The 27,365-nt window shown below is 49.3% G+C and overlaps 1 protein-coding gene across 7 annotated transcripts in view; it reads right to left on the bottom strand.

Annotated features, from left to right (window-relative positions):
- Positions 1-434: 434 nt before the first annotated feature.
- Tom1l2 (target of myb1 like 2 membrane trafficking protein) overlaps positions 435-27,365 on the bottom strand; it is a 124,053-nt gene continuing 97,122 nt past the window's right edge. For 2 of the 7 annotated variants that reach the window (XM_041665516.1, XM_041665511.1), the window contains 9 exons: positions 21,891-22,024; positions 19,055-19,103; positions 18,513-18,636; positions 15,996-16,113; positions 14,991-15,066; positions 12,496-12,558; positions 6,728-6,787; positions 4,736-4,772; positions 435-3,839 (listed from right to left, as the gene is read on the bottom strand). In XM_041665516.1, the coding sequence (XP_041521450.1) occupies positions 3,691-3,839; positions 4,736-4,772; positions 6,728-6,787; positions 12,496-12,558; positions 14,991-15,066; positions 15,996-16,113; positions 18,513-18,636; positions 19,055-19,103; positions 21,891-22,024 (810 nt within the window). In that variant the 3' untranslated portion in view covers positions 435-3,690. Of the gene's footprint in view, positions 3,840-4,735; positions 4,773-6,727; positions 6,788-9,105; positions 9,270-12,495; positions 12,559-14,474; positions 14,565-14,990; positions 15,067-15,995; positions 16,114-18,512; positions 18,637-19,054; positions 19,104-21,890; positions 22,025-27,365 lie in introns of those variants that run through there. The other 5 variants (XM_041665517.1, XM_041665512.1, XM_041665514.1 and 2 more) reach the window with 4 other exon arrangements.

The following is a 27,365-nucleotide window of genomic DNA, read 5'->3' as shown; positions in this document are numbered from 1 at the left end:
GCAGCTCTGTTAACAGGTGTGTGGTGCTGGTCTTGGGGCACAGGCTCTGAGTCCCAGTACTTGGGAAGCAGAAGTCAGAGGATCTCTGGGTTTGAGGCCAGCCTGGACTACATAGTAAGACCGTATCTTGAAACACACAATAAAATAAAAAGGCAGGTGGGTGCTGGAGAGACAGCTCCGTAGTTAAAGAACACACACTGCTTTTGCAGAGAACTAGGGTTTGGTTCCCAGCACCCACACTGGGTGGCGCGCAACCACTTTAACTCCAGTGAATCAAAACACCCTCTCCTGGCCTCTGTGGGCACCTGAACTAATATCTACACTCAGATAACACACATAAACACATACTTTAAGAATATAATTTTTAAAAAAGTCATGTGGGCCAACTTTCAGACCCTTTGGCTGCTCAGGATGACTCAGATATCACACAGGAATGGCTGGTTCAACTATTTATTGTGGCGTACTTTACATGCAAGAACACAAATTAGAGAGACAGTATTTGGAAGCAGAACCAGTGGGGTGGGGACACTAGTTGTCACGTTGGGCCACCCTCCAGAACCAGCTCTACCCACACAAACACAGGACAGTGACAAGAACCCGACTCATAAGACAACAGAATAACAGACTCAATCCCGTCCGTCTTTTCAGCAGCCCCACGGATCCTCAGATCCTCCAGACAAAGTGCAAACTTTAGGAAGAAACTACCCCTGCTCTCCCAGAGAGCCCGGGGCGCGAGTATGGCAGAATCAGTCAGAACACAGGGTGGACAATTGTTCTTGGGAACCCAGGGAAGACTAGCCTAGACCTCCATGAACAAGAAGGGCTGGAGATGGGCACTGAGCTAAGTGGGTGCCACAGGACCATAAAGGGGGGACCTCCAAGAGGAGACATATTCCCCTCCTGGCCTTCTGTGAGGCTGAGCACACAGGGAGACTCTAGTCATCCCAACAGCAGACCACAGGGAGACTGTGGATTGACCAGGCAGGAACAAAGGCTCTCCTGCTGTTCTCCCAGTCACATAGGGCTGACCTGGCCCCTAGAGTGCCTGTGGTCTGCTCTGAGCCACCTGAGATCATCAGTCAGAGGAGTGCGAGCAGGAAAGTGTTGTGGTGGAGCAAAGGAACTCACCGCCACCAGGCCACTTAGGGTCCAGCCACCACTTTCCCGGTGGAGCAGTGCTGTGGGTGACAGCATGGGCCAGGTGGGGAGGACAAGGGCTCACACCAAGGCACAGTCACTCACATGAGGGGCTGACAGGAAATGAAAACTAGCTCTGGCCACAGCTACCAAGAAGCCCTTTTGGCTCTGAAACCCCATGTCCCATATTCAGATAACTGAGTTGTTCAGTCTCTGCCCAACTCTAGCCTGCCTTCCTGGTACCTGGGCAGGCTCACAGAGTCAACATATACCTGGTGACTTTCCTTTGCTGCTGCCTGATGGCCAAAAAGGTAGGAAGAAGCAGTCTTCATACTTCAGCACACAATGAACAAGAAAAGGTTAAATACATCCTCAAGAAAATATTTTGACAAAATAAATATTTTAACCTATAATCAGGTGTAATTAGTGCTTGTGAGTCCCGGCAATAATTTAGTGTAATTAAGTACACACTCATCTGTGATTTCTAACACTTGTCGAGGCTGCTGGCTTGAGAGGGCCCAGCTTCTAAGGACTTTGCCCACAGATGGTGGGGAACCACTGACCTCAGGACAGAACAGTCCACAAGGTTGAACCCCCTTCAAGATCCCCCCTAGGCCCAATCTTGCTTCTCATAAAGGCCTCAGGCACATGTCACTACAGCCCACAGATAAGGCAGACTACCTCTAGACAAGAGAAACCAGACTACCAGCTGGGCTGCTCCCAGCCAGAAAGACGGTCTCTTGACACAGCCTGTGGGAGTCCTTGAGTACAGGCTGCTCCCAGGGCAGCTGTAGTCAGGAGGACAGGGGACATCTGGACACTGGTACTAGAAACAGCCTTGTTGGGAACACCCAAGGTAGGCCTCCACATCCGTCTCTCTCCCTGATGGAGGCCCATCTTCTTCTCTATATCACCCACAAGCAGGGGCATTCTCTTAATTCAGAGATGCTGGCCTGATTGCCTACTGCCACAGGTCCAGCTCTTTAGACTGTACAGCTGATCCCCAGAGACAACCCTTTTAGACTGTGCCAAAGGCCAAGCTTCCAGGTACTTCCCTGGTGTGTGATATGCCTTCAGAGGCCTTAATAGTCAGCCTAGCTTAGAGGGCTCTGCCCTTGAGAAACACTGACAGAGAAGCTCTGCTTGGCCACGGGTCCTGATGGAGTGTGGAGGGGTGGCAGGTGCTCAAAGAGGGCTAGGTAGTTAGCAGGTCAGCTGACATCCTCCACAGGCCCTGCCAGGTGAACCCTAACCAGAGTCCTGGGGTAGGTCATTTCTGTTCTCACCCAGGGCTACGGTCCCACACTAAGAGCTGCCCAGAGCCTGCGCACTGATCCTACTGCAGGTGGGACCCAGCCTCCTCTCCCTACTGGGGCTGGCACTCGGTTGCAACAGGTGTAGCACTGGGCCATTCTAACGGTGGGAAAGGCTGACCACACATTGATTGGGTGGGGAGTGTGTGGTGACCTGCACAGTATATAGTAATACAGCTGCAACAGCTTTTTCCTTTCTCTAGGCGACAGCAGCTAGACCAGGATTCAGGGAGCACTGGGCCATTTGCTCAGAGACAAGGAACAAACCAGCCACGGCAGGGCAGGAGCAGGTACCACCAGCTCTCGCTTGCTCAGATCCAGGCTGTCAGGCTTCAGACTGAAACTGCTGGCTAGGGGGCATGTGAGGTGGGGGGTAGGTCAAGTGGGGACAGCCATGAAGGCTGAGGCCATGTCAGGGAGGGGGAAGAGTGGGGAAGAGTGGAGTGTGGCTCCAGCCTGATGCGGCCCCTGGTCGTCGGGAACCTCCAGGCACAGCACATACAGTGCTACAGGTTCTGGGCCTGGAGGGAGCCATATGGAAGTTGCTGAAGGCAAAGCCTAGTCACGGGATACATTAAAGTCATGTTGCGTTGGCAAACAATCCTCTCCAGACATCAGGGCTGATGTGAGCATGAGTGTGCACAGTGTGCATGGAGTAGCTGTCTACTATCCGCAGGGCACGTGCTGCCCTTGGCTCTTCTCACACCGAAAGCCACAGGTCCCAGGCCTAGCAGCTGATGGACGGAGGAAGGGCCAGCGACAGTACAGACACTAGTGCCACCCAGTCCAGGGAGAGAGACGAAGCCTGTGGTTACAGATACTTGAGCCCTGCTTTCCCAGAGTCCTTGATGGAAGAAGGGGTCCAGGGGAGAAGAGTGTCTCACCTAAGGAAGCCATGGAGCTAGGCAGAAGCAGGATGGGGTGGTGAGAGTCAGTTTAGGAGCCTGCTCAGAAAGTGTCAAGGGGCTACCCTGCCTGAGACTGGACCACTGCTTCTTCCTGGGAAGACCCAAGGCCGAGAGCCCTTGGGGTGAGGGAGGACAGGCCCGGTGGTCAGTGCTGTGGCCACTCAGAGAAAAAGTGGCAAAGCGGGCCCTGACCAGGCAGGCCTGGGAGCAATCAGTGGCATTTCCATGGAGATACAGATGTGCAGGCTGAGGGGTTGAGGAGTGGCCAGTGCCCAGTGTCCACTAGGAGAGTCAGCAGTGACCTGTCATGGGGAGGCAAACCACAGGACAGCTCACAGGGCAAAGAGTGCGTCCTCAGACCGCTCTGGCTTCTTCCGGTTGGAAGTATTTGAGGCTGGTGCAGGGGCCTCTGTTGGGGGTGAGGGCAGGTCTGGAACTGTTTCTGCAGCTTTGGCTCGCTCTTCCAGGAACTTATCGAACTCTGCAATACAAACCAAATTGAGGGATAGGCTTGGTGAGGGTTGCGTAGCGGGAGCCCCATACCCTGGTTTCCAGCTCCAGCCAGTATCATATTGGCCTGGCTACCCTCTGGGAGGAGGTACATGTGCAGGGGATGGGAGGGAGTGGAGGTGGGAGGGGTCCTGGCAGAACAACCCAGCCAGGTCCAGGGTTATTCCGGCCCTCCTGGTCTGGGGGATCAGCCTAAGGGAAGTCACTGTTCCTGACTCTCCACAGGCAGAGCTGGTGGAAGCTGGATTAGGGGATGTGAGTGGGGAGGAACCAGTATATTGCTGTGGGCCCCATGATGGGAAAAGGGTCTGACAGCCCCCAGTCTCTTCAGAGAGGGCTTTGGGAAAAAACAGAGGGTACAGAGCACCTACTCCCCGAGAGCTCAGAGTTCTATTCCCCCAGATCAGCACAAGCAGGGCTGAGAGTGGGCCAGCACCTGCTTACACCACAGATTCACCCTCACTGACCCACGCAAGTCCTCAGACTGGTCGCTGTCATAGGGGAGGGGTAGCCTAGGATAAGGTACGGAAGGCAAGATGGAGAGGGGGATGTCAGATGGGAAGAGGGTAGGAGCCTGGCTGGAAAACTAGGCCTGTGTTCCCACCTGACAGATTCCCAAGAGGCCCTCACATTCTGTGCATTGTATGATCTGTGTGTACAGGGGACTTAGGACCTGGGCAGAACCAAGGATAGTAACCTGTGCCCTCCATTCACCCTCTTCCTGACCTTTACAACGCTGTCTCCATCAGCATGAGTCCCATGAAGGCTAGGGCTCAGGCCCAGCACCACAGGGATCTAGTAGCAGAGGCCCTGTGCAGCCCTGAGAGGCAGGAGCCAAGAGAGCAGAAGGCCACTGGCCAGGCCTACCTTCACTTGTGACACCCTCTTCCAGGTCGTCACCCTTCTGTGAATGGAGCAGAGAATGGCGTTAGGGCTCCTTCCTGTCTTGCCCACCCAGCCACCTCTGTCCACCCATGGCTACCCAGTGAAGTCCTACTTTTCCTAGTTCCAGATTCTCTTCTTCCTATTAGAGAGGCAGAGAGTGTGCTTAAAAAAATGTTTAAGCCAGGTGGTGGTGGCGCACGCCTTTAATCCCAGCACTCGGGAGGCAGAGGCAGGCAGATCTCTGTGAGTTAGAGGCCAGCCTGGTCTACAAGAGCTAGTTCCAGGACAGGCTCCAAAGTTACAGAGAAACACTGTCTTGAAAAACAACAACAACAAAAAATGTTTAAAAAAGCAAAGTGACAAAGATTTTAGGTTTTGATCTCCTAGAAGGACAAGAAAGAAAAATCCAAAATTGGTGCAGGCTGCTACCTGGGTCAGAGGGGAGAACCCCACCATCACTACCAGGCTCTGGGGAGAGATGCCACTGTCACATGAGGCTGAGGCATGCCAGTGCTGCCAGCACAGGGATTCTGGAAAAACGCCATCCACACCAACAGCTAGGATCCACTTGGGGCCTGGATAGCCTCAGCCTGATCTCCAGTAGGTCCTTTGACAGTGGAAGCTATCACCTAGAAATAAGCCCCACGGCCTCCTAGGAGCTATCACTGCCTTCCCCTAGACCTAAACTCCCGTTTTGCTGCCTAAAAGGGCCATGGAGGCACTGTGCACCTCTAGACATTTAAGTGGCTCACACTTGATTAGAGAGGAGCTCATACATGGGCCTTCCTGGGAAAGGACCCATAATGGAGTGAAGAGTCACCAGCAGGGCTGAGCAACCTTGGCCTCTGACATGTCACTGCCTTGTGAGAGTCGTGCTAACAAACCCTTTCTGGGTCTTATGTAGCCAGGTTGGCCTTGAGCTCACCATGTAGCTAAAGCTAGCCTTGCACTTCTGATCTTCCTGCCTCGACTTCCCAGATGCTGGGCTTACAGGTGTGTGGCACCATGTAATGTCTGGGACAGGGCCTGCGATTTTCTGTCTCCGCCTCTGTGAGGGCCATATTTCTTCCTAGGCATCCCTGGAAAGGTCAGAGGGGAGTTCTTTTAGCCTTCCCTGCCACCCAGGTGGCTGCTTCCTTGGGCTGTATCTTTAGAAGGCCTAGCCTCCTGGGGAAGAGGCAGTGTTGGCCCCTAACTATAGCACGCTGCCCTCTTTCACAGGGGAGGTGCCACAGGAAACCTGTAGCCACCACCGAATCCCTCCTACATCCAGCAGCTGTGAATGGCGTGCTCTGTAAGGAGAGGGAATTGACTGAGGCCATCTTCAGATGCATGATTTTCTGTCTTTTGCCCATCCCAAAAGATGGGCAAACATTCTTTTGGGGCAGAAGCTCTTTTAAACAAATACGAGAAGACAGTGAGAATGGGATAATGGTAAATTTAAAATCAAGCATCTAACTCATTTATGAAATGAATAAAGAAAAAAAAAAGAAATGAAAATGTTGGGATGTGGTACTTGCCCATCAGCATGCACAAGACCATGAATTCAATCCCCAACACGGGGCAAAAAAAGAGAAAAGGAACAAAAACCAAAACACAAAAATATCTGCTTCCCTTAAAATAAAAAGCAAAATGAAACAGAGACAAATAAGCAGAAAAACCACTCAAACATACACCGTTGGCATTTGAGAGAGATGGGGAGGGTTTGGCATGTGTCAGGAGTGGTTCGAGATGGGCTCTCTAATTCCACAGATGTGAGACATCTGTATGGGACTGTGTGGCTGAGAGGCTGTGCCCAGAGCCAGCACCACCAGCATCCACATATTGAAAAGAAAGGTGAGCTTGGCTGAGCTGCCCCCTCCCTCCTCCAACCCACCATGGTGGAGGGGGGCCCCTGCCACAAGCCCCAAGGCCTGTCCTCAGAACATCTGCCTTGCCACAACCCCCACATGAAATGTAGAAATCAAGTCTCACCAGGTCTGTCCTGAGCCACACCTCAATGTCGTCCATGACAGAGGGCTGCGCAACGGGGATCTATGAAGGCAGAGGCGGCAAGCAGCGGGCGGGGTCAGGCAGGCCCCCACACAGCCAGGCAAAAGAAGACAGAACACCAGAACAAAGTAAATCATCAAAAGTAACCCCCAAACAAAACCAAAATGTACACAGAGCAAAACAACTACAAGGCACGCACAGGCAACACAGGCAGCTGCATGAGAAATGGCGGGTGAGGAGAGCAATGAGCTGGTAAATTAGAAGAAGCAGGCTGGTCAGCAGGGGCTGGTGGCGAGAAAGTACGTGTTCTTGATATGGATAACTTTTTGCTTGTGTGTGTTTGCCTTTTCAGGCCAGGCTACAGAGCACCTCCTAATCTCAAGAAGGCACAGTCCTGCAGCAGCCATGGCAGAGGATCCGCTGCATTTAGTGAAGAGGCTCTCGGGCCTGAGGGAAGCTGAGCAGCAACATGCCTAGAGCAGGCTGTGGGTTCTCAGGAGGGCACCCCAGCCCTGGGCCTCTGTCTACTAGCTGAGGTGGCTTTCTGAGGGGGGAAGGAGCCAGAGGCAAGTGCTCCCTCAGTCTGTCTGCTTCCAGAAGGCGGGCACACTCCCATTAATGGAGACACAGCTAACAAAAGAGGCTTTGATGACAAAAAGGACAGAGGGCTTTAGTCTCTTTCTCTCCTTTGAGGAAAAAATACCACTCGACAGCCCCGAATGCCACAGCGTCCTTCAGTCTCATTCTCTCTGCTCTCAGCAGCTGGCTAAGCCTTAGTCACTGAGAAAGGTAATCTACTGCGGGCTGGGGAGCAGGAAACCTAGGATGTGGCAGGGCTCCCCAATAAACCTCATGGGTATTGGAGAAGGTGCCATGCCTCAGCCTGAGTCAATGGCCTCAGAGCAGAAACTGTGAAAAATATGTGCAACTAAAAACATTTACATTGCTGTCAGATAAGAGGTAAAGGTGGCCTTTAAACCCCTAGAAGTCACGTTAATAAAAGGTTGGCTCCCTGCCTAGACAAATGAGATGGTGGCCTTTAGTCAGGGCAACCTGCCTCTTCGCCTACCCTGGGACTGAGAGGTGCCCCACCTGGGAGGCTTGCTTATTAGCCCCATTATTTCTAGAAAAAAAAAAAAGAGAATGACAGTACTGTGTCCATAGCTGGCTGCATTCTAAAGTCACAGTCTAGAGTAAGGATGAACTTTAAATAGGCAATAAGGAGACCCAGTATAAAAAGTAACAAAAATAACCCACAAAGTCCAGCCTGAAAAGGAAGAGAACAAAGGGTTCATATTGCTGGTTCCAGCTTTAGAGGTTGAGATCTGTTGCCGAAAAGGTGTGGCACCCGCACATGCTGAGCAGATGTCAGCAGCACCTCCTATGGCAAGCTGGTGACCCCTGGCTCCGAGAACGTGCTCTGTGCTCATCTTCACCCTGCCGGAGGCAGGCACACAAGTGTTTTCAGAATGGCTCACTAATCAATAGGCACCGTCCCTCTATGTCGCCATTTTAAACCCCCAGACACTCCAAACTGTCATACTGGGTATTTCAGGGAGTCCTGGTGACAAAGCAGACAATTACTTAGTTGCGGCGAGAGCAAGGATGCTCAATGGCTGTGCCTACAGTGCTCATGGCAGATGCCTGCCTCCCCATCAAAGAACGCTGGGACACAGAGGGTGCACTGCTATCGTGACTGCGGGCGAGCAGGTTTCTACCTTGACGGACTCCTGGAAGGGATGTGCTGTTCTCATAATCATGACATCTATAAACCACGTCTGACTCGTTGGGGACACGTGCCATGCCTAGCCCCCAGCTCAGAAAGGCAACCATTTCTCCAATGAGAAATGCCGACCAAAGCAGTTGCTAGGGTGCACACGAGCACTTTTGTCTTCTCTAGCTCAGTCTACCTGGAAGAAACCGAGAGTCCGCCTTTCTTCCTGCAGCATTGGGGTGGAACACAGGCTCTCCGGAAGGAGGGATGAACACTTCCACTGTGTTGCTAGTTTTAAAGGGTCACAGGCTAAACAGACATTTCAGGGCTTTCTTCCTTATAATTCTTTTCATTGCTGTTAAAAAGTAGAGGGCTAGGCTGGACCTGGTGGCCGGCACACACCTTTAATCCCAACACTTGGGAGGCAGAGGCAGGCAGATCTCTATGAGTTTGAGGCCACCCTGGTCCACATAAAGAGCGCCAGGACAGCCAGCGCGATGAAGCAGTGGTCTAGAGGTGTAATTCAGGAGTACTTGCCTACCATGTATGAAGCTTTGGGTTTAATTCACATCATAAACATCTGCAAACAGCTGAACACATCCCTGCAATGGCAGCAAAGCAAGACAAAAATGGGGCTGGGCTCCACCTGGACCACACTGTCCAGCTGTAGGCCTGGGGCAAGTCACTTCTCTCTGCGCCTTTCTTCAATGGGGAGCCAGCCTCTTCTGTCTTAGAAGTCTCAGTTATGTGGCAGAAGGTGAAGGAGTTGGCCTGGGGAATCTCAACAAGGCGTGGCCTCCATCTCCTCACCTGTGAACAGGGTGACTGCAATGTGGCATTCTGAGTGCAACACGAACATTCTGAGTCAGGATCCCTCATGGTCCAGGTTTGTGTTTCTATATTCTAACATAGACACCCAAGGGAGTCTAGTCACAGAAACTGAGTCTCTTGGGCCTCAGGGCACGTTCTGAGGAGCTAGGGTGCTATTTCTTGGCTAGGCTTATGTGATGGAAGGCAGGTAACTAGATGCAGAAGCATAGCTATGAACCAGCAGGCAGAGCCTCCCTCTCATCACACAGGTACAGCCAGACCCAATCTTAACACTGACTGGAAAATAGACCTGCAGAGGCCCAGAAAGAGGGAGAAACAAGTCCCTCTCCTGCTGATAGAGGAAGGGGGCATGGCAAGGAGTCTCGGTGTGTTTCTGTCCTGGGACTTTGGGGTCTAACATCTGTAACGGATCCATAAGATATCTGGAAAGCTTTTAGCCATTCTGTCATGGTTTTTGCATCTTCTTGGACAGTGATCCAAGCTGCAGGCTGTTCCAGGAGGTTATAAAGAGTGCTGAGGGAGACAGAAGGAGAATGGGTATGAAGAGAAAGGAATCTACCCAGAACACCCTACCATAAAAACCAAGCCCAAATGTTGCTGCCTGTGAAAAGAGCAGCCAGGCTGGAGCCCTGGTAACAATACCCAGCCCATCTCTGATGTCAAGGTGGCAGGTTAGGGTCTGGGTGGTGGGCATAAGTCCTGTTGTTGGCACCTATGGGTCACTCCACCTTAGGGACAAGAAAGTAGTGAGGCACTGACACGGCCCAGTCAGTCTTTTGTTTGTTTTCACCTTTGGTGTCCTACGTCTGATAGTCTGCCAGAGTTACAGAGTGGAGATAACTAGCACCAGCCTCTGAGAGCAGCAGTAGGGTTTTTTACTAACCTGTTTTTACTTTTCAGTGTGTGTGTGTGTGTGTGTGTGTGTGTGTGTGTGTGTATTTGTGTGAGGGGTATGTTCATGTAAGTGCAGGTGCTCATGGAGGCCAGAAGAGGGCACCAGATTCTCTGGAGCTGTAGTTACAGGCCATTGTGAGCTGCCCAATGTGGGTGCCGGCAAGTGAACCTGGGTTCTCTACAGGAGCAGTATGTACTTTTAACCACTGAGCCATCTCTTCGGCCCTGGCCCTGTCTTTTATAACCCATTGCTGTTGTTCTTCCTTGTCCTGCACCTCTGGTGTTAGGGATCAGCAGAGGACCTCAGGCTCTACTACTTCTGTTCTTGTCACTATTATTGTTGTTGACATGGTTTTATGCAAGTATGTGTAAGACAGGGTCCCATTATTCAGCTTGGGCTGGTCTCTGTGTAGCCCAGGCTGGATCACACCAGGAGCCTCCTATATCAGCCTGTCCAGTGCTAAGACCGAGGCATGCTTTCATTCTCTGATTTTCCCTGCTTATACCTCATAACTGATCACCAGCCAAAAGTAACAGAAAAGACCGGAGGGCCAGGGAGGGAGAGAAGGGAAGGCCGCTGACCCTGGGCTCAAGCCAGATCTTGCTTACCTTTACTTGCCAATGCACCTGCTGCAGTGGCCTAACTGCAGGCTGCCCTCACACCTGAAGTCCCAGGAGAAGAAAGAACGAGTAGACACCCTTCCACAGCTGTCCCCAGCTCCAGGCACATGAAGAGACCTACCTGCCCGATGGTGCAGGTCTGTACTGGGTGCTATCTCTAGAGGAGCCGTGAAACTCTCTTTGTGATACTTCACCCAGACCCAATGGGAAAGATAGTCTAGAGCCCCTGGTCTCACTCAGTAGTACACAGTTTCCATATGAAGAATTTGTACTTGACAGGTTGGGAAGGGTAGGACTTCCATACTATAGGGAATAAGCAAAGCAGCTAACACACATTGTTTTAAAAGGAAAACAAATTGTAGGCAGGAAGGTGAGATACCAAGTTGGCTGTTAGTTGGGTTTGTTTCTAGGAAACTGAAGACTGGTGCTCTATGCGGGGACAGGGAAGAGGAAAGTCGACTTGTGTCGACAAAGACAGGCACCATCACCAGCTGCCCAGGTCACACTCAGGTAGTTTGGAGGGCAGTATCCTTTTTTGCAGGGCTAACAGGCACAGGGCACACAGTTAGAATATCTCTGTTTGGACAATGGAGATATTTTATGAAGCCTGCTCTAAGGCCAGGGCCCAGCGTGACCTAGAAGAAGAAAATGAAGGGCCTGGCCAGTCCCCACTTGCAGGAACAACTGCTTTCTCACTGAGAGCAAGTGTATACTGCTGTGGGAGGGGACAGCTTTGGCACCCGCTGCACTGGTCTCCAGACCCTGTCTGTGCCCCTAGCTTAAGCCTTTCTCAAGCAGGTGGCCCCTGTGCTGCAAACAGCTTGTCACTTGGAAGTCCTACAGGACACCTGCTATTGGGCCCCTCTCCTGGCCTGACGTCAAGGGCAAGTTCTGCATTTGGCTCACTGCATTTACCTGGAGGGCAGAAGTCCACATGTCTATTTCTGTCATTTCTTTGTAGCCTCACCTGCTCCATCCCTACCACACACACCTAGAGGTTTGATTCTGCACTTAAGGTTGAAATGGTCCAACTGAGGCAAGCAGCTTGGGACCCTCTCTTCATGCATCCAGCTCAGGGCCACCTGCACAGATATGGTGGGAAAGACACTCCCAAGCCACAGAGTGGACTGTAAGCGTGATACAGGTTATCCTGGCTTGATTTTCTTTGGCTCTGTTACTGTCATCTATACATTTATTTATGCAAGAGGTCTCAGGCCATTTGTTAGGCTCCATTACATTATAAAAGCCCACCGAGCCTAGGACTGCCAAATTCCCAGGCATGAGTAAGAGGGAGCCTCTCTGACTGGCCACGTGCTGAGCCCTCTCTTAATGGTCCCCTCCTAAGCACAAGCCACGATTACTTATGCTCATCCTGGAAAAACGAATACTGCCAAGAACTCCAGAGTCTGTGAGAGAAGGGAAAGGCCCTCCCCTCATGCCTGTAAACATCCCAGTCCACGAAGATCTGGGAGCGCAGGCTCAGTCAGGGAAGGTGTTTCTGGAGCTGGAAGTCTGGGGCCTTACGGAGACTCTGCGTAGACAGGAGGGGAGATTGGCACCCCCAGAACAAGTGAGTGATCTCTGTCCTGTCTGGTCACAAGGACTGGGCAGGTGGCAAGAGGAAGGTGCCGACTGTTACACAGTGAGGGGCTGGGGTGGGCAGCGAGCTCACTCAGCTATGGCTCCTCACCATTCCTTGGGTCATGAGCCAGCTGTCTATGGGCTGCAGGTCACAATCCCCACCATTCCCTCTCTGCTGGGCCAAGGACAAAAGAGTCCCAAAAAGAAAAGTCACAGCAATACCCACAACAGGAAGTCACAGCACATATTGTAAACAGAAGAGTCATTGTTCAGATTTGGTAGTCGGTCACACAGGGAAATGTGCCTGGACGGATGCTTCCCACATGCCCTAGCATGTCCCCATCCCAACTGCCCAGAAAAGAGAAGGCAAACCCAATGCCGTGACCCTGGGGGATAACAGAATGTTCGACACCTGAGAGGTCATCCAGGCCCAATTCTTTGGATACAGCGCAATTGCTTCTACTCTTTTCTGACTTACTCTGCTTTTTTGTTTGTTCTTTTTTTCTCCACTTTTTTTTTTTTTTTTTTTTTTGGTCCATGTATCTTTTCTTAAATTCTTGACTTCAATGCTGAACTCAGCATGTTCTTTACTGCCTTGTTTGTTTGTTTTTGTTTTTGGAGACAGGATTTCTCTGTATAGGCCTGGCTGTCCTGGAATTCTCTCTGTAGACCAGGCTGGCCTTAAACTCAGAGATCCACCTGTCTCTGCTTCTGTAGTGCTGGGATTAAAGGCATGCGCCAGCACGCCCAGCTTTTTTATTTTTTTTAAAGATTTATTTATTTAATTTAGTTAATTTTTTTTTAAACAGACAGGGTTTCTCTGTGTGGTCCTGGCTTCCCTGAAATTCACTTTGTAGACCAGGCTGGCCTCAAACTCCCAGAGACTGGCCTGCCTCTGCTCCGGAATGCTGGGATTAAAGGTGTGCGCCATCACCAGCTCTTTATTGCCTTATGCTTTTGTGTTTGTTCATTTGTAGTGTTGCTGCTGATCCCAGAGCATCATGTACACTAGACAGGTGAGTTACACCTACAGAACTCTTGCTTTAAAAAATATATTTATTTTATATGTGCATATGTACATGTACATTGGACATGCATGCCACTATGCAGGTGGAGGTCAGAACGTAACTTGTAGGAGTCAGTTCTCTTTCCACCATGTGGTTCTGAGGATGGAACTCAAGTCAACTCAAGTCGTTAGGCTTGGCGGTAAGTGCCTTTCCCTGCTGAGTCATCTAGCCAGCCCCCTCTCGCTTCTTCACATCATAAAACTAGAGGTGGGCTCTTACTTGCGGAGGTGTGACTACACAACTTTCTCTCTACTTTCTTCTCGGTTCCAGGACAGCATGGCCCATGAAGGATCAAGGCTGCCTGCAGATGTGTTCACACACAGAGACACACATGACCATCCCATGTCCTGCCAGTCTTCCTTGCTGAGGCCCTTGCCCCACTAACAACAGGAACAGCAATCTGCCTACTATCACTGGTAAATCTGCTGGAATCAGCAAGACCTTTGAAAACAGGGAGCCAGGCCAAGCCACGCATTCAAAGGGTGAGAAGTTGACCACGTCTCCTGGACTTGGAGCCAGGCCTGGGCACTGATAATGGCATGAGGGGAGCAGGACACAAGCTGGCATGATGGGGCAGGTCCTTGGTCCAGTGTGCCGGGGACAAGGCTGCTCCAGACTGGCGTGAGCCAGGAGGAAAGGTCATCCTTGTCTTTACTGGACAGTACACTGGCAGGCCCCTGGTCTGGTTCTCTAATTCCTTTGCTGGGTTCAATGCAGAGATAGTTTAAGTAACGGGAGGCCTAAAGAGCAGAGGCTACTATGTGGATGGCAGATGTCACTGCAGGCCACTACTGTGTAATGGCAGGGTGGCAATAGATGGGATCTTCTGCACCCCCTGGCAGTAAGTATAGGGAGGCATATGCCAGCTCAGAAAAGCAGTCCCCACCCTAGAGACCAAGGTTTTCCATTACGTTAGGCAGCTGTTGTGCTGTTCCTCACCAGTCCCTTTGTACAGGGCCCACAGGAGGCTAAGATCTGATGTTCAGGAAGCAAAGGGCCCTTCCTTTTCTAGTGGATGGGTGGGCACAGCTCCCTTTCATTCCAGCCCAGGGGGTCCCGGGAGCCCTCTTCCTCCTTGCCAGGCAGACAGGTATACATTCCCATACATTTCCTAGTTGGGCTCAAAAGGAAAATATCTGCAAAAATGTATTAAATGCATAAGTCCTTCTGAAGTCTTCCATAAGCTGCTGAGACTCACAAAGATTTCATCCTTTATTTCAAAATGTTCTGACTCCTCGCTTAACTCTTTCCAAGCCCGGAGTGTGACAGGACACTCTCCACGCCACCTCACCCCTGGGACTGTACTACTCGGCTAGGCTGGCAGCCAGCTGGCTTAGTTCAGTATTTACTTCCCTTGAGAGAGTTACCATTTTATCAGTGCACTGCCCGCAACCCAGAGGTGCTCTGTGGTGTCCTCTCCAGGCTGTCTCTGCCATTTATACAAGTCAACTTCTGCTGAATTATTCAACTAACTTTACCAAGCTGCCTGCCTTTGTATCCAGAAAACTGTGGGCACAGAACAGGCTTTCAGACCTACCATTTCTGAGCTCTGTTTCCGATTGTCTAGAGCAGAGGCGAGTCCTCCAACAGCCTGGGGATCCTCATAGGTGACCCTGGAGAAAACAGCGCAAGTGAGCTCTCGCCCAGTGGATGCAGAGGTGTTGTGGTACCTGCCTCGTGTCTGCGGACTCCTGCTGTCTGTCTCCCAGCACCAGCTCACCCCTGGAGTCAGCCCTCTGAGACCTGGGTACCACACTTTTCAACAATCCCTGCCTTGAGTACTGAAGCTGAAGAGAAAGGTGTCTAAGTGTTCTGGAAGTCCTCAGAGGAAGAGGCTTCAGAAGGCCAAGTAATTATTTCACAAGCATCAGCCTCTCTGCTGCGCTGAGTGGATGGAGTGCTAGTTCCAGATGCAGGGGCTATCTGCTTTGGAACCGGCTCCCCCATTTCTGTTTGGCTCATTTTGCCTCCGTCCTGACCTTTTTTCTCAATTGGTTAGGCACTGGGAGTAAGTCTGGTTGCTGTTTGTAGGGGGAGGGGCTGAATGAGGCAGGGTCTGCAGTGTGGCAGATAGCTTAGGGAAGCAGGGTTTCTACTCAGCCCTGAGCAGGCTGTAGAAGAGAGAGAGAGAGCAATCCATGACTGACAGAACAGACAACCCTGGGGCAGAGGAGAAGGGGAGATGGGGTTGGTACTCATTCAGTTTTAGAAGGTAACAACAAGTCCTCACCATTATAGCTTTAAGTTTCTCCAAGTCTTTTTTTTTTGGGGGGGGGGCAGGGAGTGTTGAGACAGGGTATCTCTGTGTAGCCTTGGCTGTCCTGGAACTCACTCTGAAGACCAGGCTGGCCTCAAACTCACAGAGATCTATCTGCCTCTGCCTCCTGAGTGCTGGGATTAAAGATGTGTGACAATGTTGGTTCCAGAAGTCTTTAATTTGGTAAAGAAAAGGAGTCATCCTTTTTCAGTATGACCAACTGAGAAGACGCTCCCTCACCCCCACCCTGTATCTGCAGAAAGCCACTGGGAAAATCCCACATACGTCTTTCGCTGTTCAGCCAAGGAGTTCCCTCTGGTCTGGGCAAACATGTCGAAGCCATCATGAGGCTTACACTGTTGCAGTGAGCTGAGGGTGCCACTGACAGTCTCTGTTCCCAAGTCTGTGACAGCAAAACAAGAAGCAGGTGAGAACAAACGTGGGCTTTAAAAACCCTGTAAAAATGTCGTATTATTGTACTGTATTATTACCATTTTCTCTCTGTGTACATGTGCGTGCACGCGCGTGTGTGTGCATTGCAACTCAGATCATCAGGCTTGTATAGAAACTACCTTTATCCACTGAGCCATCAATCTTATTGGCCCCAAAATATGGGTTCTTAAAGGAGTTCCCCGAAAGTGAGGATGAGAGTCTAGTGGGTTAGACACTGTGGAGCTTCCTGGCTGTCCTCAGCACTCCCAGCACAGCACACATAAGAGCCAGAGAAAGCTAGGTGGGAAACAGGCTTTGCCCTGAATCTGAAACTGTTCACAGAGGGAAGGAGGCATCCTAGACAGAAGAGAGACTGCTGGCAGTGAGGGATGGGGACAAAGGACAGCATGCCCACAGCTGTTTCACCACACCCTTCTCGGGTGCCCCCACCACGTTCACTCCAAAACAAAGACTAAGGACATATTTGATCTGGAAGCTATTTCCTAGGCACCCAGAGTCAGAGTTCAAGTACATCTGGTGGAATCAACATGGTCCTACAGCCTCGGGAGCTCACGTGTAACTGAACAGTTAGGAGGACCAACCCTTGCAACGTTTGGCTTTGACGCTGGGAGAGGCTCAGAGGGGGTCCTTTGAGACAGACAAAGGCCGTGATTTGGAGAGCCAGGCTGTGGGCAGTGTTAGCCCGTGAGAGGCCAGAGTGAAAGGCGTGGCTGGAAAGGGAGTTAAGAGGTGACCAGTGAGGTGAAGCAGTGGATGGAAGAGCATCAGGCCTTTTAAAGAAAGCAAAGCAGCAGAATCCACTTTGAACTTTAGGTATTAAATATGGGGACTTGAACCCAGCATGGTGGCTTACACTTGAATTCTTGGCACTTGGGAGACTGAGGCAGGAGGCTTGCTATGAACTCAAAACCAGTTTGGGCTACACATTGGGTTCCAGGCTGGCTCAGCAGGTAAAGGCACTTGTCACCAAGGCCTTTGATCTCTGACCAATCCCTAAAACTCACATGGTGGAAAGAACCAATGCCCACAAGTTGTCCTTTGAACTCCACATGTGCAACATGACACAAGCATGCAATGCACACAACACTAAATAAATCACTGTGATTAAAAACTTTAAAGCCATATACAAGACATGTATAAAAATATGTGTCATCAGCTATATCAAAGGCTAAGACATCTACTCTATTATGCATATATGGCAACAGAGGAAACTGAGACACCAAAGTCATAACAACTGACAGGCCACTGGATAAAGATTTAATTCAACTGAAGTTAAATGAATATAGAATTATTTGGAAAAAAAACATAACATTAAGGAAGAGGAAAGAATTTTGAAGGCCATGATGGTTAGTTATTATACCAATATCAGAATTTAATTTTGTATAACTTGGTATAACTGAAACATAGAGTCATTCATATACTTTCATTGTGGGAAAATGAGGAGTTTCTCCTAAATTTCAGACAATAGAACACTTTAGGTTGATGGTATAGTTTGAGGTAGGCAAATATATCACGTCTCCACTTTCTGTTTCCTAGTCCTGTGCAGACATTGTCAATCCATCACAGATTCTTCTTTTAGGGATTTATGTGTAACAGTTAGCTTTAACTGTCAACTTCACATATTCTAGAATCATCTGAATAGAGAATCTCAATGAGGAATTCTCTGGATCAGGCTGGGACTGTGGTGCTTTTGTGGATGGTTGTTTTGATTGCATTAATGGAGACAGGAGGACCCACCCATCCTGAACAGTGATATTCCCTGGGTTTGGGCTCGAGGGGAGCTGAGCACAAACAAGCATACATGCACTCAGTCTCTCTGCTCTTGACTGAGGATGTGACTAGCTGCATCAAGTTCCTGCCTTGACTTCCCTTCAGTGATGGACTGCCACCTGGAATGACAGGCCAAATCAACCTCCCCTACGGCGCTTTTTGTCAGGATGTTTATTACAATAACAAATGAAACTAGAACAATGTGGCTTCAGCTGTCTTTTAAACCTGTGTTCTGAGCAGCCAGTGAGGTGAGACCAACTTGCCACCTTCAGCCTATTCAATAGTTAAAAGAAATCATTTCAAGTACAAAGAATATTCCAGATAAAACACGGCAGGTTACTTGTCTTTTAAAAAGCAATTTCTACATCCTCAGAACTTCCTCCACCTCTCCCTTCCCATAAGGGTTTGACTGTAAATTTTAGGAAAGGAGTTAGAAGTTGAAGGTGGTGCAGTTGGCTGGAACTTGGGTCACACCTTCACGTGGACTGCTCTAAAGGACCTCTGACATTGAACAAAGACAAAGGTACCCAGGAGGAGGCCAGAAAGAGGGAGACCCTTTCTTCTATTTAGGACACTCACCCAAGCCTGCGAGTTGGGAGGAGAGAGAAGATGGGGGTGCTGTGCTCCCTACCATGGGGCTCACCACAGCAGGGGAGCCGGGGCCCAGGTCTATTAGGTTGTCTTCAGTCACTTCACTCAGTACCTGTCAGGACATAAGATCGACAGAGAGGTCAGTCATGGTCAAACTCCAGCTCCCCCAATGCAGATCTGTTCATGTCTGGCAGATGAAAGGTGGCTCTCCTTGCCTACCCGAAGGGCACACAGTGGGCCCAGGTTACCAGAGCCCCATGCCCTGCCCTCCTCTTCTCTCTTCTCACATAGGATAAAGTGAATCACTAGAATGGCAACTAATTTCTGTTGGTGTCTTCTGCTTTCCCACCAGTATGCCTGTTAGCTCTCCCCAGGCTCCCTTCAAACAGAATTTGCTCTGCAGTTACTCAAGAATTTGTGTTTAGTCCTAGTCAGGTAACCAGAAGCAAGGCCTGAGTAGGTGAGGCGTCTAATGTGTGTACTGGGTAGGCACCCACCTCAGAAGACGAGGGAGCTATAAGGACACTTACTCCATTGCTGGCATTCTGAGCAGATCGACCAGACCGGTACCTCTCGAACCTAATGGAAAGGAGAGCAGACGTAGGAGAACATGAGTGAGGCCCAAATGGCTATACTCACAGTCCTGAGAAGAACAATGCCATGCTTCCCTTGACACGGGGCTTCTGTCTTACAGGTTTGGCTCCACTGTCTCTCCCACAAACACCCTGAGCTGGCATCAGGGAAAGGGTATTGGCTGGTTCTTGGAGGAGCCCACCAGAAGCATCCTTAGTCGTCTCTTCATACATTTGGCCCCAATGCTCCTCCAGTCCCTGGAGGTATGTTTGGGTCATTAGGTCTCCACATGGTCATTTGTGAAGCCTGGCAGCAAGTGCAGCCTGATTCTATTCCACAGAGCTCTTCTTGGGGTAATCAGCTTGTGGCTACAATGCCCCAATGCCAACTTCAGGAAGGGACAGGGAGCCTGGAGAAAGGCCTTGCCAGAAAACATGAGACGGTTTGTGCCAACTTTCTAAGGGCTGCCAGGAAGGCAAGATGGAGTGGGCCCTGCCAGGCAAACCCTCCTCCACATCCAGTCAGCACATGGCTGTGAATGGAGCTTAGCTGAGGGCGACTGCAGACAAACAACCCCTCTGCCGGAAGTTATCCTTCCACCTGGTAGGAGAGGCTGTGGGATATCCACAGTGGATAGCAGATCCTGTTCTGGGTTGTATTTAAATGACCCAGGTAAAGAGGAAGGCAACCAGCTGACTCCAGAGAAAACAGAGAACAGAAGGGCAGAAAGGCGCTGCTCTGGGCTGCCACCCACAGTGAATGTCATCAGCAGCTAGGACAAGGGACAAGGGAAGAACAGTATGACTAAGAAGGTGTACACTGCAGGGTTTGTTTGTTTGTTTGAGTTTTAGGGAGTTTATTATGGATGCCTAGGTGGGGCTTAATAGAGCAAAGAATTGTGTGGCAGGGAGGGGTGCTTTAAGCTAAAGAATGAAAACACTAAAGAACCAGAGAAAGCATACTTTGGCTCTGGCTAGCATCCAATAAATAAATAAATAAGACAGAAAAGAAAAAGGAGGAGGGGTGGGAGAAAAAAAGAAAAAAAAAAGAAAAAAAAAGAAAAAAAAAAGGAAAAGGAAAAGTCACATCTTTCTGTGTCAGTCTCGACTCAGGAAGGTGGGGAGACCTAAGCGAACCATGGAAGGTTGCAGACTGTGTCATTAATTAATTAATGTTTTTTTGAGAGTTCTGTTAGATAGCCCAGACTGGCCTGGAACTCACTGTGTAGCCCAGGTTTGCCTTAAGAGTCTCTTCTATCTACCTCCTAAGTGCTGGGGTTACAGATCTATGTCATGGTATCTGGCTTCCACTGCAGCTTTAACTCCAGCACTCAGGAGGTAGAGACAGGCAGATCTCTGAGTTCCAGGCCAGCCTGGTCTCCAAAGCAAGTTCAAGGACAGCCAGGACAAAGAGAGGCCCTATCTCAAAACAACAGGAAAAAATTAAAAAGAAAGAAAGATTGATTACACGGGCATAGTGGTGTGTAAGTGTGGTCTGAGAGAAGCTGAGGCAGGAAGATCACGAGCTTGAGGCCAGTCTGGGAGAGAGAGAGACAGACAGACAGACAGACAGAGAGACTGTTCTTTATACCCCCTTGAAACAAAACAAAACAAAAATCTAATCAAAATATATTAAATAATAAACTAACAAACCAGAAAGACTTGTGTGATTTTCAACAGCGGTCTAGCGCCCATTGGTGCCTCTGAAGTCTTTCTACCTGCAGACCAGTGGACTTACAGATGACCGTCCCACATTGGTCCTGCTATTCACATCCAGTGAAGGCTTGAGTGGACACAATGGGCTGCGAATGTTGGGGTCCTCAAAATGGACACACTGCCAGCAAGCCCACACTCCTATAGCAATCTCTGTGTTCATCATAGATGGGCATAGGACCACCCATCCCTACTGCCAGTCAGGAGCTAAACCAGCTCTGGCGGTGATGTACAGTGTGGCCGTTGAGCTTTCAAAGCATATGCGAACACAGTGTCTGTCTCCTGTTCCTAATGACGTCAGATCATTGTCCTTCTGACAGTCCTACACAGAAAGCTGGCAGTCGGCAGAGGGAGTGGGCCACAGGCCTCCAAGGGACACACTGCTGTCGGGCTCTTTTAAAGGAAAAGGCTAGCCTAGAGTCAAGGCAAGTCACAACCCTGGGCCAACTGGGAACTGCCCAAATCAGGGTCCAGATGGGAGGGAGCTGTTCTTGCCACCACCCACTTAAAGCTAGGTCCAGAAAACACGCTTTTTGACTTAGTCCTGTGGGAGGCTTTGGAGAGAGAAAAAAAAAGGTTCAAGTTTGTCACTTTAAGTGGTTTGGCTGTGGGAAGAATTGAAGGACTGTGTGTTTCCCAAGAGAAGCAGTGTTCACACTCTGCCTACTACACTCAATACCCCAGACGTACTGACATTTACAAAGGGAAAGATCTTTTTTCCTTTTTCAAGAACAGAAAGAAAGAGGAAATCCTTCTCTTTTGTAAAGGCTCCCCTCCCCCAGTCCTCTTCACATTCATAGGATCATCAAAGGAGCAGGTGCAGCCCCACCCCAGCCCTCCTGGGACTCACAAAGAGCAGAGGTGGATTCTGCAGTCAGCTACCTGCTGTCCTGTTCTCTGAAGAACAAGAACACTGCTTCTATCATCCAAGAACAAATGAGCATCTCTGATGAGCACTTTCCACCTCGAACACCTCCCAGGCTCTCTCAGCCTCCCTCCCTTGTTTTGTTTATAAAGGAAATTCCTCTGATGTGCCAATCATCTTTTTAAGGGAAAAGACCCCAAAGGACTCCGGCCCCACCTCTCATAGCGGAGGAAGACGTTGTTGAGGTCATCGTTGACATGAAGCAGCTCCTCGGTGACCTCCTCATTGGACACTCGGGAGATGAGTTCCACTATGCGGTGCTGCATGGCCCGGCAGGTCCTGTTCAATTCCTAGGAAACACATGCACCTCTGGCAGAGCCTACTGGGAATGCCTTCCTCAGCCTCTGAAAGGATGTGCACTGACTCCTGAACGTCGGTGAAGGAGTGCATGCTTGTTCATAAAACCAGGCGTGCACAGAATGTGAAGTAACAGCTCCCTGCTCTCCTGCCTCAGAGGAAGCAAGTACTTCTTCAGTAGATGGCGCGTGTGTGTGTGTGTGTGTGTGTGTGTGTGTGTGCACGTGTGTGTGTATACTTGTTAGTATAAGTCAGTTTTTAAAAGAATATGTTTGTGTAAATAAATTTGAAATCTATATGGAATACCTCTAAGGATACAATTTAATAAAGTTATTCTAGAAGACATATTCCTATAACGCCACTAAAAACAAAATAAGTAATTAAATCCATCACATACAGAAAAAAGCTTTGGTACAGTTTTATGACAGAGAATATTCTACCTAGAAAAAATCTGGGTGGCTAAAATAATCCCACAATGCCCATTTGCTTTGCCTCTTGCCACTAAAGTACTCACCTATGTTTGGGTTCCAAAGTTAAGCCATCCCTCTCTAGTGTTAAGGCTGTACCACATACTGTCCTGGCACCTCAGTGTCAGCTGACTTCAACAGCTAACTACAAATCATTTTAAAAGATTTTTATTTTATGTGTGTGTACCTGAGAGCATGCATGTACCCCACATGACTGCAGGTGCCCATGGAAGCCAGAAGACAGTGCCGATCCCAGAAGAACTGGAGTTACAGGCAGTTGTGAACTCCCCAATGTGGGGAGCTGGCAATCGAACCTGAGTCCTCTGCAAGAGCTGCCAGTCGATCCTACTGCAGAGCTAACTCTTGGGCCAGTAAAAATCATTTTTAAGGCAGAAAGATATAATTCTTTTTTTAAAGATTTTTTTATTTATTATGTATACAACATTCTGCCTCCATGTATGCCCACATGCCAGAAGAGGGTGCCAGATCTCATTACAGATGGTTGTGAGCCACCATGTGGTTGCTGGGAAATGAACTCACGACCTCTGGAAGAGCAGTCAGTGCTCTTAACCATTGGGCTATCTCTCCAGCCCAGAAAGACATAATTCTTTGTGCCTTGCTTCTTCTCATCAACAAAAGTGGCTCTTTCATCCACTACTTTGTACAGACCACCTCATTTCTCTGCTGTATGTCACCCTGTCCAGAGTTCACTGTCCTGCTGCTATTGGACACGTGGCTTGTGCTATATCTGTCTTTGGCCAACCCTAACAATGAAGCAGCTCACACACTTGGGCAAGCACTTCTGCACCGTGAGGTCCTCAGAAGCAGAATCTCTCTCTGAGTGAAAGTGACATCAGAGTTTACTGGCATTGCTAGCAGTGGCATGGCTGTACTTTACAACACTGGGTGCTTTGTGGTGGCGTGCCTGTTACCTGGCTGTGGCCTCAGAAGCGTCACAATTCTCATCGAGCTTCTGTTGGCCCAAGCTGATACTTGCAGCCCTCAGTCACCATAGGAGCCCTCTCAACCTTTTAAAGCAAGAGCCCCTTAAGACAGACTCTGTACCTTACAGACTGGTTTAGAAGCTACCTTGCCCCACAGCAAGCTGCTAGCTAGGCTCTTGTTTGCAGAGATCCTTAAGCACCCGCTAGGCCCCTGCCTTCTTACATGCCAGATTGAGGATGAGGAAACATGGCAGGTTTGTCAGGCTGGCCCTATGGGTCACCAGGGCCAAGGCAGAAGTGAAATGCTTGCTCCTGGACACTGGGGGTGGGGGGCGCTAATAATCCAGTCAGCTAGGGGCAGAGACACTAGAGCTGGCCCACCTTTCTCACAGCTCCACCCCAGGACTACCTCAGACTGAAGGCGGTCAGCAGGCACAGGCAATCTTTGCTTCTCTTTGTGCCATTAACCCACTGTCCTGGCTAGAAGATCTCTTTTCCCATTTCCCAGCTCCAAGGCTGACACATGGGGTAGACCTTCCAATGTTCCTAAGAGAATGAACAGACAAGGCAGGTAGCATTCCTCCACCCACTCAGTGCTTCAACTCCCAGTGCTGTGGGATTTGTATGACCTAGGCCTGGGCTGTGCTCTGCTTACCATAGTGCTCAGCCTCTGGGCTCCCTACCACCCATCAGGGCACAAGGCCTGGCCCAAGTAGACCAGCCTGGAACCACTCACATGCTATAAGAGACCTGGACTCATGAAGTAGCTGAGTGCATACAAGTCTGGTGTTTACCTGAACAAAGAGAGTCCTTGAGATTCCTTCACCCTGGATCTGGCCTCCTTGCAGGACCTGTCATCTTCTGTCCAGCCAGAATAACTCTATCGGTTTCTTGGGCACCACATAAAAAAGCCCAATGTCTGTACCTCCAGATGTTTCTCTGGACAGACCCCTCCATGTGGCTCTCCTAAGTTTGGAAAAGGGAGTATGATCCCTGGAATAGGCTCTTCCGCAATGGCAGACTCTACCACACAGGCACAGGGGAAGAAAGCATGGCCCCGTCTAGTACTTATGGCTAAGCAGCAATCCTTGGCTGTCCTTGGTTAGGGAACGATAAGGAAGAGTCAGTCAGCTCTCCTTCAATCTGTAGCCAATGGTAAGGTAGAAGACCAGCATGTCAGGGAGTGCCATGGGCATGTTAGAAACGGTTCCAAGGCTCTCAGAGCCCATGGCATGGGTCATCTCCAAACATACCTCAGACTTTCAAGGATGGTGGCCTCACACACTCACCACACAGTTCAGGAACCGTGAGGAGCTGACCCTATGCCCAGCAATGTTCTTTCTTTTCTGTTAAACACCTACTTATTCTTTAAGACCTCAGGGTGTTTCCCTACCCCTGTAGGTCATCATACAAATTTTCAAAAATATAGCAAAGTATCAGGCATGGCACATGCCTTTACAGCATTCAGGAGGCAAAGGCAGGCGGATCTCACTGAGTTTGAGGCCAGCATGTTCTATATAGCAAGTTCCAGGACAGTTAGAGCTACATAGAGAGGCCCTGTCTAAAAAACAAGTATACAGGCGCTGGAGAGGTGACTCAGCAGTGAAGAGCACTTGCTGTTCTTGTAGAGGACCTGGGTTCAGTTCTCAGAACTCATGTGGCAGCTCACAATCATTTGGCATTCATATAGTATATGCATGCAGGAAAAAACACTCACACACATAAAATAAATCTATTTAAAAAATACATATATGTGTGTGTGCGTGTGCGCATATGTATAATTAAAGTACCGCCATGTATATTCTACAGTGTCTGCTTTGCCTTATAACTCTCATTATTTATCTCCCCACCCACTAGGGATGTTTTCAGACACTCTGGGAGACCCTCCTCTATAGTAAGCACACAGCATTCCAGACTCTACAGAGCTCAGTTTAGAGGCAGGATTCTATTATTTTCAAAGCCATTAGGAAAGTGCTAGAGGACTTCTGAAGAACAAGACCAAAGGCACAGACAGGGCTCACAGACACCAGCACCAGAAGCACTTCTCTGACCTCTCTAGGTGGTAGCAAAGAGGGGTCTCTCTTTTCAGAGTCTCACAGGCACCATTGTGGAAGATGCCTCCAGGGCTGTCATAAGCACTCTGCCTAGAGACAGGATCCCCTGGCCTCCCCAGCCTTCTGACTTGGGGTCTCTGCATATCTCCTGACTTCAACTTTCAAATCACTATCTCAAAAAGGGGTAAAAAAAAAGAGAGAGAGAGATGAAATCCCATATATGTAAAATGAAACCATTTCAAAGAATACACTAATAATCTAAAATTCATGTGTTATTAATCAGTGGCACATCTGTCTAATTCTAAAGTACAATGTGCATTTATTTATGGCTCACAACTGCCTGTAACTTCAGTTCCAAGGCACTGGAACACCCACTCTTCTGAGACCAGGCACACACATAAGACACAGACAGACATGCAGGTAAAACACTTACACACATAAAATAAAATAAATAATCTTTAGGGAGGGTTGGGTTAGAAAGATGGTACTGCTCTTGCAGGGAACCTGAGTTCAGTTCCAAGCGTACACAAAGGATAGTTCATAACCACATAATTCCCAACTCCAGGGATATGATGTCCTCTCCTGGACACTGTGGGCCCCTGAACTCACATGCACATACCCCCACACAGACACATAATTAAAAATAAAGTTAATCATTTTTAAAAAGAAAAAAAAAAGAGAGATGGACCAGAACCTTGGGGCTCCCTGGAGTCATTCGCAGCCACCACAACAGGCTCAGTCCCCCTCCATTCCAAACCACGCAGAGGAATGACTGATTCTCCTCTGGGCCAGAGGCCCTTAAGCCAGCAACCTTCGCAGCCCCCCCCCCCTTTCCACTCTGCAGACTCTGGGCCAGGAATTCCTTCAATGCCAAAGACTTCGGCTTTGGCATCTTCCTATCTCTGATTCTCAGCAACCAGTCACTTCTGCAAACGCCTGCCGTCAGTCAGAACACTGTATCAAAAATCCTCTTCGCTGCCTCGTTAACCCTGATGCCGTTATCTCCCTTCAAGAGACAGTTCATCCCTACCTCACAAAACAATCCTTTTATCCTCTAAACCCTTTTCAAGTCAAAGGAGCAGAGAATCCAGTCTTGAAGGTTGGTGCTGTTGCAGCGGTGAAGGAGAAGGGAGGGAGGGAAGGTGTGCTGATGAGAGAGGGCAGACATGAAGCTAGATATTTGGAATATGCTTGACTGTTCCAGAGAAAAATAATACCTTGGCCACTTTTTTCCCTTTTTTTGAAAAGATATGCAAAAAGATGCAAAACGCAAGTTTAAGCTACTTAAACGAACAGCACAGAGAAGGGGTTCTCTTTTCATTTGATAAAGACCTATAAAATAACTATCGCTGCATAAGTTATTAATTGAAGATAACTTCAAGGGCTCAATTAGATCCCAATAAAATGTACTTAGTTTCAGCTAAGAGCTCATACTTTAGAAAGGACAATGATAGTTTTGCAACGTTGTTCAACCATGTGTGGGATGAAATGGCACAGCATGCCAGTGGTGGCACCTACCTTTAGTACTAATACTTGGAGGCAGAATCAGGCATGTCTGTGAGTTTGAGGCCAGCCTAATCTACATAGAGCATTCCAGGCCAGCCAGGGTCACATGCTAAGACCGTCCCAAAACAACAAAAAGAAGGTGCAAGATGACAATGGGGGACACATGACTCTTGGGATAGGCTGCCTGTTTCTATACAAGCGGGGTGTCAACAACATGGACCTCAGATAGTCTGTAGGCTTTACAGCAATCCTTGGATACTTAAGGCTCTATCCACGTCGGAAAGGAATTTTCTCCATGCTTTTGTCTAACACAGACCAAATTAAAGCTACAGGAAACAAATGAGTTCAATGTGCAGAAGGCTT

This window comes from Microtus oregoni, unplaced genomic scaffold (genome assembly GCF_018167655.1).
Source record: "Microtus oregoni isolate MIOR12 unplaced genomic scaffold, Mior012 000015F_ref0000493, whole genome shotgun sequence".
In the NCBI taxonomy this organism is placed as follows: Eukaryota; Metazoa; Chordata; class Mammalia; order Rodentia; family Cricetidae; genus Microtus; species Microtus oregoni.
The sequence above is the reverse complement of the archived record's forward strand: the minus strand, read 5'-3'. Positions and strand labels throughout refer to the sequence as shown.